We start from the raw sequence: 18,099 nt of genomic DNA, 5'->3' as shown, positions 1-18,099 counted from the left end.
GGAAAATATTATCAAATTTAGCTCTTTATGGGTAGGAAAAGAGATCATAGTTTTTTCCTCTTTTATAGTATCTGCTAAATATTCATAGTGGGAAATGTGGTACCAATTTACTTAAAATTTCTTATTATAAAGGCATTCAGATGTACTTAAAAGTACTGAAAATTAAATGCCCACCTACTAAAGATAAACGATTTTAACATTTTTGCTCTATTCATCCCTTTTTCTGAAATAAACTGCTATACATATAGCTAAAACACATGGCCTCCCCTTCCCACTCTTCTGAAGTTGTATACCATTCTAAGGCCTGTTGTACTTTTATTACTTGCAGATGTACCTATAAGTAATAGATACAGTTGTTTAAAAATTTACATAAATTAACAAACTCTAGGTAATGTTTTGCAGTTCTTTTTGCTCACATGTATGTTGTAAACTTTCCATGTTCATACACAGCTTTATTAAGAATCACTGTAACTGTTTATTATGAGTTAACGACAGTGTATCTATTTATTCATTATAATCACAAACCACAGTTTATTAACCCATTTTTCTACTGAGGTAGGCTCTTTGTACTTTTTTGCCTTTACAGACAATACTGCAGTGAGCATCCTTACCTTACCTTTATCTTTTTGTGCATAATTTTGAGAGTTTCTCTGAGTAGACACCTAGAAAATGAATCACTTTTAGTCCTTGGGAGGGCTGCTGTTCCTAGTCATTGCAAGGTTGCTCTCAAAATAATTGTTCATTTTTACACCCACCTTTATAATAGTGCTTGTCTGCCCATATCCTCATCAATACTTAGAATGATCTATTTGTTTTGTAACTTGAATGGCTGTGGTATACCATAGAGTGATTAAAATTTTTATTTCCTTGATGACTACTGAGATTAATTTCCAGTTCATTTAATGGTGTTTGTATTCAGATTTCTTCCTTTCTAAGTTGTTTGTTCCTACTGTGGAATCTCTCCCAAGATTCCTTATTGATCCAGGAGAATTTGTCTTAATATTTTCCAGCTCTTTGATGGTTGCAGATAGCTTTTAGGCTTTGGCTTTTCTTTGTTACTCAGCTGTATTATTTATTTCTTTTATAACCGTAGGGGTTTTTAAAATACGTTTCCAGTGACAAATTTATGAAACTGATTTGTGCTTTTTACATCTTTTTCAGAAGATAACAGATTTGCTCTCTTAAAAGTTTCAGATTTGCTTTAATCCTTTAGTCTTTTAATCTACCTGGAAGTTATTTTTGTTTGTATTGTGAGAGAGGAATCTAAATACATCTCTGATGTATGGACAAACAGTTGTCCCAGCCTCATTCCTGGTCTGTCCCTACCGGTTTGTAATCCCACTTCTCTCCATTGGTGCACGTGTGCATCCAGGCTCTCAGTTCTGTTCCACTGGTTCCATTCTGCTTTAGTTGCTATTTTATAGTTTATAGTAAGTGTTGAGGGTTGATAGGTCTGCATTTTCCTTTATTATTCAAATTCACAATTGCTGTTTAGGCCAATATGATTTTTAGGATTCACTTATGAATATCCATTGAGATTTTATTGGAATTTCTTTGAATTTATTGATTTGGGGACAGTTATTATTTATAAGTTTCATTTATTGGGATCTGCTTTTATATCTTTAAAATTTAAATTTTTCTCTGTACTCTTCTTGCACATCTTTTTAAAAAAGATTAATTTTTGGATACCCCATAGTGTTTTTTGTTTTGTTTTGTTATTGTTGTTTGTAGTTACACATTACTTTTCTTTAAAAAAATTTTTTTGCTTGTTGCTGATGTAAAGGGAACTGCTATTGATTTTGCTAAGCTGATGTTACATACAAAAATACTAAATTCTCTCAGGAGTCTTTTGGATTTTTTTGTTTATGCAATAATAATAAGTTGTTTTTTTTCTCTTTTCAGTCCTAATGCCTTCTTCCCTCCCTTTTCTCTCCCTAAGACCTTCAATAAAATGTTGAGTAGAGGCACCTGGGTGGCTCAGTGGGTTAAGCCTCTGCCTTCGGCCCAGGTCATGATCCCAGGGTTCTGGGATCGAGCCCCTCATCAGGCACTCTGCTCAGCGGGGAGCCTGCTTCCCTCTCTCTCTCTCTCTCTGTCTGCCTCTCTGCCTACTTGTGATCTCTGTCTGTCAATAAATAAATAAAAATCTTTTTAAAAAAAAAAGTCGAATAAAAGCCGTGATTGTAGGCAATAATGATTGCCATTTCTGATTTCAAGGAGAATACTCCCAGTATTTTATCATGAAATGTGATTTTTATTTATTTATTAAATTATTGTTTGCTCTGTGTTTTTGGTAGATTGCTTTTAAGTTAAGGAAATTTTATTCCTATTTTGCTAAGAATGATTCTTCTTTTAAATCATTGGCTGTTAAATTTTACCAAATTTTTTCCTGCTTAATTTGAGGAGATAACTTATATTATTTTTCTTTATTCTGTTATATAAAAGCAGCGCAGTGTGTGAATGTGCTTTGAGAAGTCAAGGGAAGGACAAAATAATAGTCAGTGTCAGGTGCTGGTCAAATGTCAGGGAAGGGTTGAGCTATCTGTTGAATTTAGCAACAAGGAAGTAGATTATGACTTTGTTGAGAACAGTTGCAGCAAACTATATGTGAGCACTTCCTACTTTCTTTGATGAGTGAGTTAAGGTGAAGTAGTGGAGAAAGTAACAGATAAAATTCTTCATAAAAGGGGAGAGAGGTTATGTCAATTGAAAAACAGAGTGAAGACAGAGGAGGGTTTTTTGTTGCTGCTGTTGTTTATCGGTTTGGTTTTTAGGTTTGTTGTTCAGCATTGATTTTTAAATACTATTGGGAAAGAAGTTGAATATAAAGCTAACAGAAGCCCTAATCAGTAGAGTAAGGTGCTTGAACTTGGGGTCGAGAATAGGAAAAAGTGTAAGGAGCAGAATGTGTGAACTAGAAAGGTAGAAACGTGGTCAGAATCTCAATTGTCTGTCTTGACTTATAATATCAAAAATGGAGCAGTGATCTCAAGACAGCAAGATAGACTTGGAGAGTGAGTGACGGCATAGATGTTTTGAGATGGGGGGAACCATGATGAGTTAAGGTGTCGGAAGGTCTTATTTTTAAATGAGATTGCTCAAGTTTAATGATAGGTTGGCTTGATTGGTAAGGGAATGACTGGGAAGTGATAACTGGAGTAGAGGTGGTAGATTCACACAGCTTAATAGTGTGAGTTTCAAAAGGAACACATTTTTATAAAAAGATGTAGGTATGAGGGTTTATAGAATGTTGGAGTGTGAGAAGGCCACCAGTGTGATGTTCTGGTGCTGCAGCCGAAGTTTTCTACCTGCATGGGTCTAGACTGAGACTGGTAGCAGAAACAAGATTATCTTAAGATTTCTAGTTAGCTCCATAGTAATCAGTGTTCAGGAAACAAGTTTTGGTCAGATCTTTGCCTTACTGGCTAGGAGACAGTATTTCAATGACTTGATTTAAAATTTCTTAGAGCAGGCAAACCATAAAAGACCCTTAATGATAGAGAACAAACTGGGGACTGATGGAGGGAGATGGGTAAGGAATGGGCTAAATGGGTGACGGGAATTAGGGAGTGCCCTTGTGATGAGTACTGGGTATTGTATATAAGTGATGAATCACTAAATTCTGTTATAATATGAAACCATATCACACTATATGGTAACTAACTAGAATCTATTTATTTATTTATTTATTTATTTATTCATTCAAAGATTTTATTTATTTATTTGACAGACAAAGATCACAAGCAGGCAGAGCAGCAGGCAGAGAGAGAGAGAGGAGGAAGCAGGCTCCCTGCTGAGCAGAGAGCCCGATGCAGGGCCCAATCCCAGGACCGTGGGATCATGACCTGAACCGAAGGCAGAGGCTTTAACCCACTGAGCCATCCAGGCACCCCAACTAACTAGAATTTAAATTGAAACTTGAAACATGAAAACAATAAAACTTCAAGTTCAGACAAGTCACGCTATCTCAAGAGATAATCTCAACCTATATTTTTTAACTGATAGTTTTCTTCTTTTAATGGTAAAATTCACACAAAGTTTTGCTACAGAGTACACATGCTGTATTGATTTTTAAATGTAAGGATTTATCATCATGAGCAAATTTTCAAGCCTGTGTAGTTAGTAATGTCATATGTAATGTTAGAGGCTCATGGGTTTATGTTTTCTTCTGTTTATTTTCTAGACCTGTTTTCATTTTTATTCTATTGTTTTTGTATTTCTTCACCTTCCTGGGAAGCAGTCCAGGTGGTAGAGGTGGTGACCATAGTGCAGTTACTCCAGTGAGTGCTGGCTCCATGGTGATGTGACCTGTTAGTGGAGGCAGGACCCCAACATGTCTGTCTGTGCTGTGCCTCGAAGCGACACTGGTCTCATGAGCCCGTTTGTGTGTTTCTGCTTGTTTTCAGGGACCATGGCCAAGCCCGCGGGGTCGCTCGCCCGAAGCAGCAGCCTGTGCCGTTCCCGTCGCAGCATCGTGCCAGCCTCGCCGCAGTGTCCTCGTGCCCAGCTCCCCCCTCACACGCCGCACCAAGCCCACACCCGGCACCCCCACCACCCCCAGCACCCGCAGCACTCCTTGCCTTCCCCTGACCCTGATATTCTGTCAGTGTCAAGTTGTCCCGTCCTTTATCGAAATGAGGAGGAGGAGGAGGCCATTTACTTCTCTGCTGAAAAGCAATGGTATTGGCAGTGAACCAACTGCAGTATATGTTGGGTGGGGTGGATGGGAGGTGGGCCTGGGGTGGGGAGGAGCGACACTTTGGATTCGGTTTCTATTGCTGCCTCATGAATTACCATAAACTTAGTGGCTTCAAGCAACATCCCTTTATTAGCTCTTAGTTCTGCATGTCAAAGTCCAAGCTTGGTGTGGCTGGGTTTTCTGCACAGGGTCTCAACAAGGCTAACATCAAGGTGTTTGCCAGGCCTTATTCTTCTCTGGAGACTGGAGGGCCACTTCAGAGTTCATTTGGTTGTGACAGAATTCAGTTCTTGTGATTATAGCCCTGAGGTCCTGTTCCCATGCTTGCTGTTAGCGGGGGTGGGGGGGGCTCCATCTTCAAAGCGCACAACAGAAGCTATCCCTTCTGTCAAGTCCCCTCTTTCTTTTGTATCTCTGACTTGCCCTGTCTCTAATCTCTGGACCCAATTTAAAAGACTCACTTGGATAATAATTTCTGTATATTAAGATAGACTAGTTTGGGGCTCCAATTACATCTGCAGAATCCCTTCTGCAGCACCTCTATTAGTGTTTGATGGAATAACTGGAAGAATATATGTGTTTACATGAAGACTAGAGATTTAGGGACCATCTTAGCATTCTGCCCACCATAGACAGTGTAGATATCTTGACATGCAACTGCTTAGAGACCACTGCACACAACTGACTCAAGTCTCAGAACACAGAATTGTCTTACAAGTAGTTTTATTATAAAACACAAAGGCATAAAGTTAAATATACACAAAGAAACATTAAATATGACTGAATTTTTAAAATATTTATTGCCACTCAGTGATTTTTTTCTGTTATGTGCTAGTACTTACTAGCAAACAGGAAATATCAAATGGCCAAAGATAAAAGAAAATGTAAGAATTTGTATAGAATGGGTATAGCAGCAGTGTGTTCTAGTCCAGCTTGAAGACCATCATGCTCCATGAGACCCGTTGCAACTAAGGATGTCTCCTTCCAAACCACATCTCTCTTTAGGAGTGGTGGGATATAAAGTGACAGGAAAACCGATGCCAGTTTCTGACTTTGCTCACACATTGTCGCTATGCAGCTCTGAAGTCTTCCTGTCCCTACGTGAGAAACAAAATTAAAGGGAGGGGGCTCGATGCTCTCAGTGATCCTTTGTGGCTTCTCTTTATCATGTGATTCTTTTTTTGACATCATCATCAAATAATAATTTTCATACATGTTTGTTTTTATCTATAAGTGAAAGTAGATTTTATGAGAGAATATTCCCGAGGAGAAGGTCCAAGGTTTGTGTCCTTGTTACAGTTGGAGAATTTGGTGCAGCTTTGCTTGGGTAGCACTTTCTGATTAGCTTTTTGTATAACCTTTGCAGTATAACTATCATCACCCACAGGATGGCTTTAGGGACAGAACCAATTTTGTGTGGCTTATGGAAATTAATAGGAAGACTCTAGAGTGCTGCTATCCAGTAGAATCTCTGCATTTGTGGAAATGTTTAGTTTTCATTTCAACTAATAGTGTTGGAAATTGACAGCTAGCTCATAAATAGAGAATTTAGCTGCAGAAGACTTTTCCTCATTTAGTCTCTTACATGTTTACATGATGAACCACTAGAATCCTTACAAAATAGTAATATAGTAATAGTAGTAGTAATAGTAATGGTAATGACATTTACCATTAGTAATAGTAATAACATTTACTATTTACTGATCTTTTATGTTCTATGCATTATGTGCATATACCCTCATTTAAATCTTACCTTGACTTGAGTCTTGTTATATAGGCATTAAACTGACATGAATTCACCTATACCTCACAGTGAGAAAAAAAGAAATAGAAAAATAACATAAATAGTACACATCAGGTCCAGTATTCCAAAGAATATATGCTCTAGAAAAAATGGGACACTTTAAGAGTCAGAGATTATACTGTACCTTACACCCCAAATATCACTAGTTCTGTGGAAGTAGCAACACTTCAGATTATTATTTGTTTTGGAATAAAGATGTTAGAATGAGGAATAATTTTAGAGATTAATCAAATACTCTGACAAGAAAATTGAGACCTGGTTAATTTAACTGATTTGCCCAAGGTTGTGCGGCTGATTAATGGCAGGACCAGTACTGGAATCTAGGAGTCCGACCTTAGATCAGTATTCTTTTCACATACTATTTAGATTTTAGAGACTGTTTTTGAAACATTTTTAACCTAGCTTAGAACTTCACACACAAAGCAGCCAAACCACATAGCAGAGTAGAAAGTAAATTTATAAAATTGTAACTTAAATCATCTTCTGGCTCTGGGACTTGGACAGCTTCAGGAACAGTGATCTATGCTATACAGTTAATGGATGCCCAACTCCAAAAGAAGCTAACAGAAAAGTCCTTACCAGTAACCAACTGCTGAGTCATTTCTTCTTACCTGAACTTCCTCTTGTCCTCTGTTAGCATCTCCATTATCATATTGTAAAAGCATTTAAAAATGATGCAGCACATGTAACTGTATTACATGAAATCATCATTTAAGTCTTTATTTGCCCAGGGGATTTGGTACCTTCTGAGAGTTTGAAGTGTAATAGAAACAATCTGCCTATACATGTGTGAGTGAAGTACAGAGAAGTGATTAAATACTTTGAGTAAGATACAAATCTAAAATGGGGTATTAACATGAAATGCAAATCAGAAGTAATATCACTGTGTGAGTAATGATAGTAATCACAGGTCATCTGAGGTGAGAGATCATTCAGTTCATTTATTCTATAAATATGAACTTGGGTCCTTGCTGTATGCTGTGCACTTGCTAATAACAAGTGAGACAAGGTTCTGGCCTCGTTCTGGCTGGTGGATTATGATCATATGTGTCCTTGCCTTTCTCTTCGGTCTTCAGCTCTCTTCCTTCTCCTGCCGTGTTTCTTCTGCCAGTTACTTTTTATCTTAACTCTACTTTTTATTTCTTAATCATTTCTTTCATAGAGTGAACAGTATTTGAATCCCATGTGGTACATACAAAAATAAGTAAGACATGATCTCTATTATCCAAGGTCTTTTCTCTTTTTCTTTGCTTTCATCTGTTTCATTCATTCATTCGTTCATCACATACTCATTAAATACCCACTGTGAACCTGCCTCTCACCATTCCAGTGCAGAGAATACAGAAGTTAGTAAGATTTCCTGTCCTCATTTTCTTTCTTCTGGAGAAAGAAACTATAACAAGTTAATATAAAATACCTTTTGAAGTAGTGGGATGTTCTGGGATGCTAACTAAAGTCCGATAAAAAGAGAATACTGTTTTGACAGAGTGCCAAGGGATTTATCTCTGGAGAGATAGCAGTTGAGCAGTGACCTGAATGACCTGGGGCATTAAGCCCTGTAGAGATGGAGGGAAGGAAAATAGGCAGAGGGAACAGCAAGTGCGTAGCCCCGAGGGAGTCATGGGATTGGCATCTTGGGGAGAACAAAGAGGGAGGCATAGTGTAATAAGACAGAGAGCTGGGGCCTGCAGCTGGAGCCATAGCTGTGGTCCTGATTGTACTGGGCTCTGTGGACTTGGGCACAGTTTTTGGATTTTTAGCCTGACTGGGGGAGGAAGCATTGGAAAGGTTTGAGCAAGTAAATGAATGATGCACTCGGTTTTTAAAAACCCCTTTGTATCTGTGTAGAGCAGTAGCTAAGAAGGAGGAACAAGAAGGGAAGCAGGGAGATCAGTTAGGAAGCCCTTGCAGTCACTGAGGTGACTTCACAGTAGTTCAGGAATAGGGATGGTAGCAGTGGGGGAGTGACAAGTGTTGGATTTGAGGGATATTTTGCAGGAATGGCTAATAGCATCTACTGTTTTTTGGCCTTGAGGTTGTGAACTTTATTATCCTTCTTATTTTTCTTCTCTCTTTACGTGGAGAAGGGGGGAATCAAAAGGAAATAAACTTGTGAGCATATATTGACTGTCTACTTCTTAAAAAATCAGGTAACATCACTGACTTTTGCCTCCCTTCACTCCCACTCCCCTGCCCCCAGTTGTACGTCAGCTTCTCCTGTTTCTAAACTTGGGAGATCTTACATTTTAGCTTAACTATATTCCTTTTTTCCTTCCTCAGGAAGCTAAATTTCATCAGTTCAATAACTAAGTAGGAAAAGGAGAGACCATGACTAAAGTTCATCTTTTAAAATATGTAATGTCAGCTATATGATTTAGAAAGAAAAATACTCGGTGTTGAAACAAAACACCAAAGTAGCTGAGATTAAAAAAAAAACAAAACTGTGAACTTTAAACATTTTCATTTCTCTGACAATTGAAGAAAGATGTAGCATGAGTTATGTTTCTTAAATTGAAAGATTTCATTGTTATAGTGTATGTTACATATTAAACATTGAGTTTTGCTAAGTTTATTATTTAAAATAGTAATCTAATTTTGTCAGCATATGTATGGACTTTTAGTATTTTTCCCTTTTTACATTTTGATGGATTAAAAATAGAAGTTGTTTTAGTTAGAATTAGTTAGCATGTCTGCTGGTAGTTTTAGAAAATACTGATTTAAAATGTTACCTTTGTCTTTGTCTCATCCAGGGAAGTGCCAGACACGGCCTCAGAATGTGACTCCTTAAATTCTTCCATTGGAAGGAAACAGTCTCCTCCTTCAAGCCTTGAGATATACCAAACATTGTCTCCTCGAAAGATATCAAGAGATGAGCTCTCTCTAGAGGATTCATCCCGAGGAGATTCACCCATAACTGCAGATATCTCTCGGGGTTCTCCAGATTGTGTAGGTCTGACAGAAACGAAGAGTATGATCTTCAGTCCTGCCAGCAAAGTGTACAATGGCATCTTGGAGAAGTCCTGTAGCATGAACCAGCTTTCTAGTGGCATCCCGGTGCCTAAACCTCGCCACACGTCCTGTTCCTCTGCTGGCAACGACAGTAAGCCAGTTCAGGAAGCCCCACATGTTGCCAGGATAAGCAGCATCCCGCACGATCTTTGTCATAATGGAGAGAAAAGCAAAAAGCCATCAAAAATTAAAAGCCTTTTTAAGAAGAAATCTAAGTGAACTGGCTGACTTGATGGAATTTATTGAAGTGGCATCTTTAAACTCTTTATCTCCTGTCCTCCACCCCCCCCCTTTTTTTTTTTTTAATTTTAGGAATGTAACGCCATTGGGGCTTTCCAGACTGGATGTCATAGTGGACTGTCCCAGGGGCAACTGTCTACTGTCTGCCTATTTAAATGACTATATAATCAATTTGTCAAGCCAGTTATACTGAAAAATCATTAAGAGATGAGACAGTTTACAGTCATTTCTGCCTATTTATTTCTGCTTTGTTATTAGTGATGTATATACAACATTTTGTTGAAAGCCACTATGGACTTACAAGCTTTAATGGACTAGTAAGCCAGCATGGGCTTGCAAAAATTTCTTGTTTACCACACCATCTTCTTATCTTTCCACAGAGCTATTTACATCCTGGACTAAATGACTTAAAGTAAAACTAATTGCACTACCATTTTCCAGACTGGAAAAAAAAAAATCTCTGCAAGTGAAACTGTATAGAGTTTATAAAATGACTATGGATAGGGGACTGTTTTCACTTTTAGATCAAAATGGATTTTTAAGTAGAACCTAGGGTTTCTAATTGACTTGATTTCTGGAAATGAAAACCCACGCTTTTATTATGGGAAGCTTCTATAAATGCATTTAATATTATAAAGTTTCAAGTCCTGCTGTAAAGATCATGTTGTTTTGTTTTTCCCAGGGCTTTCACTGTGATTTACTGCATTGCAGGCTGTATGATAAAATATAAATAATTTAAGGAGAGAAGGCTCTTGATTTCCTTACACACGTGGAAGAGTTAAAATTTGATTGAAGGACTGACATTCACAAGCTTAAACTGAGGTTGGGGACGTGGGAATTCAGGCACTTGTTTACAGACTTTGAATAACCGCAAAGAAGTTTGGTTTGTGAAGAATTTGTACTGTGGAAAAGATAATAAATTGGAGACATTATTGTGTGGGACTGTGTTGATTTTTGTTGATAACACTCCACTAAAAACACTATACTGTTTCTGGAGAGCTAAGTGAGCTGTTGTGTTGCTTAATTGCACTATAAGAAATAGTGATGTTTTGGAAGTTGTCAACAAATTTCTTTCCATTTTATATTGTTTGTCATATTTTTATGTAGTTTGAAATGTTTAAATGTTCTAATATCAAGATTAACAAATATAAATTTATGGTGCATTTAGATTGTGTTGTATTAATTTATAAAGTTTGGGGTTCATTAAATCTCTAGGTTATTTAAGGGTAGCTTTTACTGTGAAGATCATCACATAGAGCGGCAAAAAAAAAATTACCAATAACGTCTGGGAGTTTTCGCCTAAACTACTTCTAAAAATTCAGGCATAAATGATTGGTTAATGCAGTATGGATGGACATTGGGATGAACAGTGGATACATATTAGCTAGAATGGCTTTTCAGCAGTATGGCTAAAACACGTAGTGTCCAACCCAGTCCTGCTTAGAGGAAAATGCCAACTGATCAGAAGTTTATGTGAGATGTGCTCCTAGAAATACTTTTATCAAGAATACGAAGGGTTTCCTGAAGTGTCCAAAAGTTGTGGTAGTTTATTCTCTTTAGTACTGTTGTTAAAAACTTAAGGTGTTGAATGATATATATATTCAATATATGATACATTCAATATATATGTTATATACACACACACACAGAGATATTTATATATGTAAGAGACAGTGCTGTAAAGGCAAAAAAATTGATAACTGAAATAAACACAGTGTTTTGGTCTAATCAGAAGGTAAGATCTCCTGAAAGCTCAAGAGTTGAGGAACAATGGCACTAAAGCTGTGGGGAAGTGGGGGTAATGTGCGTAAAGCATTGAAAAGCATTCTGGAACGTTTCTTCCAAGTAAAGAAATATTTTTATCTTCTTTCTCCTTCTTACAACCAGACAGTAGTTCTTTCCTCTGAAAATTGCACAAGGTATGAGAACTTTATAGTTTGTTAGATAGAAAAGGTAAAAGACCGATGGGGCAGGGAGTTGGGCGGGAGGAGGAAAGAAGGGCTCCAAGGGGCTCCCAGCAAGGCCCGCTGCCTGTTGGGTGTTAGAAGGGAATTCTGGATCCGAACCATTGGACGCCGGCACATGGGGGCTGGGGTGCAAGAGGCGGGCCTAAGTATAGTGTGGGCAGTCTAAGGGAATGCATGGTTTGTATGAAATTTCATGTTCTTGTGTATAAACAAATTCCACTAAAGGGTTTTTACTGCTTTATGTTGGTAGTACTTACTTGGCGTTAGTACAGTGTTCTATATTTGTAAATTCAATAGAGAATAATTAAGCTGTAAAAAGCCACAATAATTTCTGTGTTGCTTCATTTCCATGTGTAGAGTTGGGCATTAATATAAGTTTTTTAAATTATCCATTCGTTACCTTACTAATTGTATAAGACTGGTGTTTTCTGATTTTAAAAGTAATACCCTCCTTATTATATAAAATGACTCATGATAGAAAAGTATAAAGAAGAAAAAGGAACAGCAATCAGGTTAAATTCTACTACCCCAAATAACTATTTTTAATGTTTTGGTTCATTTTCTGTCAGATTATTTTCTCTATATTGATATATATTTACATAATTGAAAACATACCATATATGTATTTAATTTTACATCATGTTTTTCACTTAATATAAGCATTTCTCCAACATCATTAAAAACTTCATTTTAGTAACTATAATATGCCATTATATGGATTTACCATAACCTTTTTAATTATTCTTTTATTAATCATTAGGCTATTCCTGATCTCTGATATGCAAAATACTAGGATTTAATATTTATTGAGCACTCAGTGTACTAGGTGCAGTTCTAAACTCAAATATATATTCTCATATAATCTTTATACCTACCTTGTAAGGTAGGTACTGGCTTTTGTGGGGATTTTTTGTTTGTTTGTTGGTTTGTTTGTTTTAATAATCATTTTACTGATGAGGAAACTGAGCCAGAAAATTAATAATGTGCTCAATGTTACATAGCTGGTAAGTGGTAGTGTCAGCTTCTGAGTCATACCACAAATTCTGATCAACATTTTGATTCCTGAGAATATATATTTTGAGAAGTAAATAGAAAAGCCTAAAGAAAATATATATGTATGTATATCTAAACATCCATAGTTTTACATATAAAACTATACCTTGTTTATACCTTGAGTATAACTTTTTAAGGTTTCTTATATAGCTGTGTTTATAACCCCCCCCCCCAATACCAGAGTGTTTCACACTGTAACTTTCTGAATTACCATTTGGTTAAAACTGCTAATTTAATTGGTAAATAATGTCTAGTATTGTTGGAAAGTTTCTTCATGTTATGTATTTTTCATTTCAGTTAATTGTCTATTCATGTCTTTTGCCCATTATGTTCCTGGGGTCCTAGTGTTTTTTGTCTTTCAAATGTAGCTATTCTTGTATTCTTCATTTACCAACTAAAACAGTGATTTTTTAAAAATTATATTCGTATTTCCATGTTTATTTTTAAAAGTAAGCAAAAGAGAACCTACATATGTTTTAGCCTTAATGATCTCCTATTTATAGGTCTTAAGTGGTATTTCCCAAAAAACTTAACAGATAAGAGACAATATTAGAATCTTATTCAACAAATATTTAATAGCCTATCACATACCAAGCATCACAATCATCAGCTCTGTGGGTATAGAGACTAATGTGACCAGTACCTCCCCTAAAGGAACTCCTCAGTATCTAATAGGGGAGACAGATCCAACAAAAATCCTTGTAATAAGGACAGTGATAGAATATAAACCAAACGTCGGGGAGATGGGAGCTAATAGGGAGAGGATTTCTCTGCAGCTCAAAACTAATAAATCAAGGACAATTAAATGGTGCTAATTTGCTGAGGACGTGGAGAAATTTGCTAGAACTGTAACAGGCCCCAGAGCAAGTTAGTTTTAGGGTTTCTACCAACTAGTAGTCTAGTTCCAGCAAATGAACTTGTAGTTACTGAGGTCCAGCAGAACAGCTTGTAATAGCTGGGAGGGTGTGCATGGTGGTTATGTTATCAGAGGGAAATAGCATTTGAGCAATCTCGAAGCCCTGATAGTACAGATAAGACTGCGCTCCGCACATCCCAGGCCTAAAACAGGGTAGCCTCTGTTGAAAAGATGACCCACCTCAGACTTACCTGGGTAGGCCTGATCCTATCTTGAATCTCTTGGCTTCATGCTAGCCTTCAGGATTCTATCCCAGTCCCATGATTGAGCTTTCGGGAGGTTATCTGCAAGTGTCTGCAGTGGCCCTTACAGGAACCTGTCTCCGGCAGGTTGGATGGGACATTGGGAGGGAGGCCTCAGTCTAGATCTTGATTTCTTACCATGTGAAGGGAGTGAGACAATGCCCAAGATCCTTGCCTGAGTTAAAGAATTTAATCTACCAGATTCTCCATTGTTCCAATGGTCCAGTTTTTACCAGATGTTCTAGGATGTCTTCATCAGCCTCCAAAAGTGACAGCAACAGGTTCAAGGTATGGCAGACAGTTTGCAGTTGTGCCCCAGGGAGAGAGTCACGCAGCCATTCCAGACCTTCAGTTCTTAAAACAGCAGCAAAGCGTCTGTTTCTGCTTCCCTTGCTCCTCTGGCTTTGCCCTGCTAGATTCTAGTTCCTTGTAAAAGTCAGACTCGCAAGTTTCTTAACTGGGTCAAAATGGTTCTTTGTCTGTAGCTTCAGATTGTAACAGTTTAGAGGCTTTTTTTTTAATGAGTATAATTTTTTAAATGTATAATTGTCATACAATATCCTGTTAGTTTAGGTGTATGTGATAGTGATTCAATATTTTTGCACATTATAAGCCCCATGATAAATATAGTTGCCATCTGTCATATGAAGTTATTACAGTATTATTGACTATTTTCTCTATGCTATCTATTACATCCCATGACTTACTTTATAACTAGAGTTTTTACCTCTTTTTTTTTAATTAAATTGATTTATTTATTTTCAGAAAAACAGTATTCATTATTTTTTCACCACACCCAGTGCTCCATGCAATCCGTGCCCTCTGTAATACCCACCACCTGGTACCCCAACCTCCCACCCCTCCGCCACTTCAAACCCCTCAGATTGTTTTTCAGAGTCCATAGTCTCTCATGATTCACCTCCCCTTCCAATTTACCCCAACTCCCTTCTCCTCTCTAACACCCCTTGTCCTCCATGCTATTTGTTATGCTCCACAAATAAGTGAAACCATATGATAATTGACTCTGTGAGTTTTTACCTCTTAATCCTCTTCACCAATTTGGCCTACCTCCTAAATCCTCTTTGCTATGATAACAGTTTGTTTCCTGGATCTGTGAATCTGTTTCTGTTTTGTTTGTTCATTTGCTTTTTTAGATTCCACATATAAATCATACGTTACTTGTCTTTCTGGCTTATTTCACTTAACATAACACCCAGTAGGTTCATTCATGTTGCAAAAGGAGAGATTATATTCTTTTTTTATGGCTGAGTAATATTTCCCTGTATATATATGTTTACCACATCTTTCTTTATCTTTCAATGGACACTGGGGTTGCTTCCATATCTTGACTTTTGTAAATAATGCTGCAGTGACCATAGGAGTGCATACATCTTTTTGAATCATGGGTTGTTTTCTTTGGAAATACCCAGAAGTGGAATTGCTGGATTGAACGATCTAATTTTTTGGAGGAATTTTCACCAATTTCCATTCCCATTAACAATATTATGGGGGTTCCCCTTTTTCCACATCCCTGCCAACACATGTTATGTCTTGTCTTTCTGATAATACTTAGTCTGACAGGTATGAAGTGATAGCTCTGCAGTTTTAATTTGCATTTCTCTGATGATTTAGTGAAGCATCTCTTTGTATAACTGTTGGCCCTTTGTGTGTCTTCTTTAGGTAAAATGCCTATTCAGCCTATTTTTTTTTTTAAGATTTTTATTTATTTATTTGACAGACAGAGATCACAAGTAGGCGGAGAGGCAGGCAGAGAGAGAGGAGGAAGCAGACTCCCCGCTGAGCAGGGAGCCCGATGCGGGACTCTGATCCCAGGACCGTGAGATCATGACCTGAGCCGAAGGCAGCGGCTTAACCCACTGAGCCACCCAGGCGCCCCCAGCCTATTTTTTAATTGGGATATTTGTCTAATATTGTGTAAGTTCCTGACATAGGTTGGATATTAACCTCTTATGGGATATATGATTTGCAAATACCTTCTCCCACTTCCGTTTTGCTCATGGTTTCCTTTGCTGTCCTAAAGCTTTCACATTTGGCTTTCAAGTAGTTGTGTGACATAGCAGCCATCCTAGTGTTGTAGTTCTGTTAAGATTATCATGTTTATTTATTTTTTTTAAAGATTTTATTTATTTATTTGTCAGAGAGAGAGAGAGAGCAAGAGCGAGCATAGGCAGAGTGGCAGGCAGAGTCAGAGGGAGAAGCAGGCTCTCTGGGGAGCAAGGAGCCTGATGTGGGACTCGATCCCAGGATGCTGGGATCATGACCTGAGCCGAAGGCAGCTGCTTAACCAACTGAGCCACCCAGGCATCCCCGTGTGTTTATTTTTAAAGTACAGCTTCTTTAACTGAAGTGTCGTGGTTCTAAAATTTCCATGTGAGCCAATTCCCCACGTGTGAGAATGTTATCTGCTGAAATACCCTTAAGACCTCTGGTCCCTGAGATGCGGTCACGCCAGATTCTGTGGAGATCGAAGGGCACCACCCCTTAGGAACTGGAAGAGGTTTCTAGGGGAAGAATGTGGCTTGTTTTGTTTTGTTTTTGAAATACCAGCTGTTCAAGTTTGATTCTCCTTGAAAAGGCTTTCTATTAACTCTCAAGATGTGTATATCTGTAACCAAAAAGTAGAATGATAAGAAATTACAAGAAAGGGAGATTGGATTAGAAAGGATAAAATAAGCCTGGGTGCAACCAGAGGTTACATTTGAACTTTAAAACTCAGAAAATGAACCTGGAAATAGGACTGAGCATAGGACCTTGGGAAAGGAGGGGGCATAAGGAGGGAAAGGATGCCTGGATTGGCAAATCACCAGCAATTTTGAATTTAATCCCTGAATATCTCTGCTAATGCCCGTCTATACTCCCCTGGGGTCTTCCTTCTTCATTTCTAATTTTATTAACTTCCACAAGCTAACTGAACCAGCCTCACCCTCTTTCATCTTCCTGTTGGTGAGCTAAGCCACACGATGGATTTTCTCTGATTAAAATCTTTCTATGCCTTTCCATTGCCTATAGGAGAAAATACAAACTTAACAGAAACTAGTGAAAGACCTTGATGTTCTGGACCCTGCTAATTCTGCCAGCCTCAGGGCTTGCCATCATGGACGTAACCTAACCAGTTCAGCAGAACTTCTTACAGCTTCCCTGCCCGCCTCCCTGACCATGCAGCGGCTGGTGCTTTTGCCTAAATGTCCTCTTTTTGGGCTGTTAACTCTGAGCCTTTAATTCAGCTCGGGCATCTCTGGGAAGTCTCCCCTACATGTCCTCAGTGTGGATGATATCCCACTTCTGTGAAGGTCCAGAGCTTTACTGTGGCACTTGTCACATCATATTGCCACCACCTAACTGGTTTGCCCAATAAACCAAGCTGCTTAAGTGCAGGGAGTTGGCTTTCTCCAGCTTCGAATTCCCAAGGACTGGCCCTGTAGGTGCTAAATACTTTCTATACCCGCTGAATGAATAAATGACGAACATTATTGCTGCTTTCAAGCTTCAGACTGCTAAGGGTATTCATACATGTAGTGATGAGAAAAACAGTTCCAGACCATTTCCCAACATGATTCAGCAATGTGTGCTGTATTTCCATTGTCTTCTACGGAGATTCTAAGGAAGGAAGAGATCAGAAATGGCATGGAGTAACTAGTACGCTCTCTTTGCAAAACATATTTATCCAGCTGGGCCCTGAATGATGAGTGAGGTCTGAAGACCCCTAATAGGAGAAACAGATGCTTTTCCTTCCAGGCTCTGCTTAGGTGTGTGCTTTGTGTACTTAGCCTGTCCTATATGGAGCTTGGCCTCTCTCCTGAGCCCAGCATGTAATGGCTGTGCTGCCTAGCTGGTAATTAACGTGATTTCTGCTATTGTTAGGTCTTACTCTTTCAGTAATTGTAGAATGAGCGTCCATCATGTGCTGAGTGCTGGGCGTACGGCAATAAGTAAGATAAACATAGTCCTTACCTTGTTGAACAAACCCATAAATGTTTACATTACTGTGTTTGTTATTAGTGCTATGAAGGAACAGGTCATGGGGCTATGTGATTATTTAATGAGGGTCAGAAAGGACAGCGCTGAGGAAATGACATTTGCACTTTCCCCTGCAGATTCTGTAGGAAACAGACAAGGAGGAGAACACGTTTCTGAGTGGTGGTGGCAGT

General features: G+C 38.2%; 1 protein-coding gene across 6 annotated transcripts in view; it reads left to right on the top strand.

Annotated features, from left to right (window-relative positions):
* The window catches only part of STIM2 (stromal interaction molecule 2), a 146,089-nt gene extending 135,170 nt beyond the window's left edge, over positions 1 to 10,919 (top strand). For all 6 annotated transcript variants that reach the window (XM_082728395.1, XM_082728397.1, XM_082728398.1 and 3 more), the window contains 2 exons: positions 4,407 to 4,680; positions 9,254 to 10,919. In XM_082728395.1, coding sequence (XP_082584521.1) covers positions 4,407 to 4,680; positions 9,254 to 9,731 — 752 coding nt within the window. In that variant the 3' untranslated portion in view covers positions 9,732 to 10,919. The remainder of the gene's footprint in view (positions 1 to 4,406; positions 4,681 to 9,253) is intronic.
* The last annotated feature ends 7,180 nt before the right edge of the window (positions 10,920 to 18,099 follow it).

This window comes from Mustela nivalis, assembly GCF_964662115.1.
Source record: "Mustela nivalis genome assembly, chromosome: 4".
Lineage (NCBI taxonomy): Eukaryota > Metazoa > Chordata > Mammalia > Carnivora > Mustelidae > Mustela > Mustela nivalis.
This window is presented reverse-complemented; position numbering and strand designations above follow the sequence as displayed.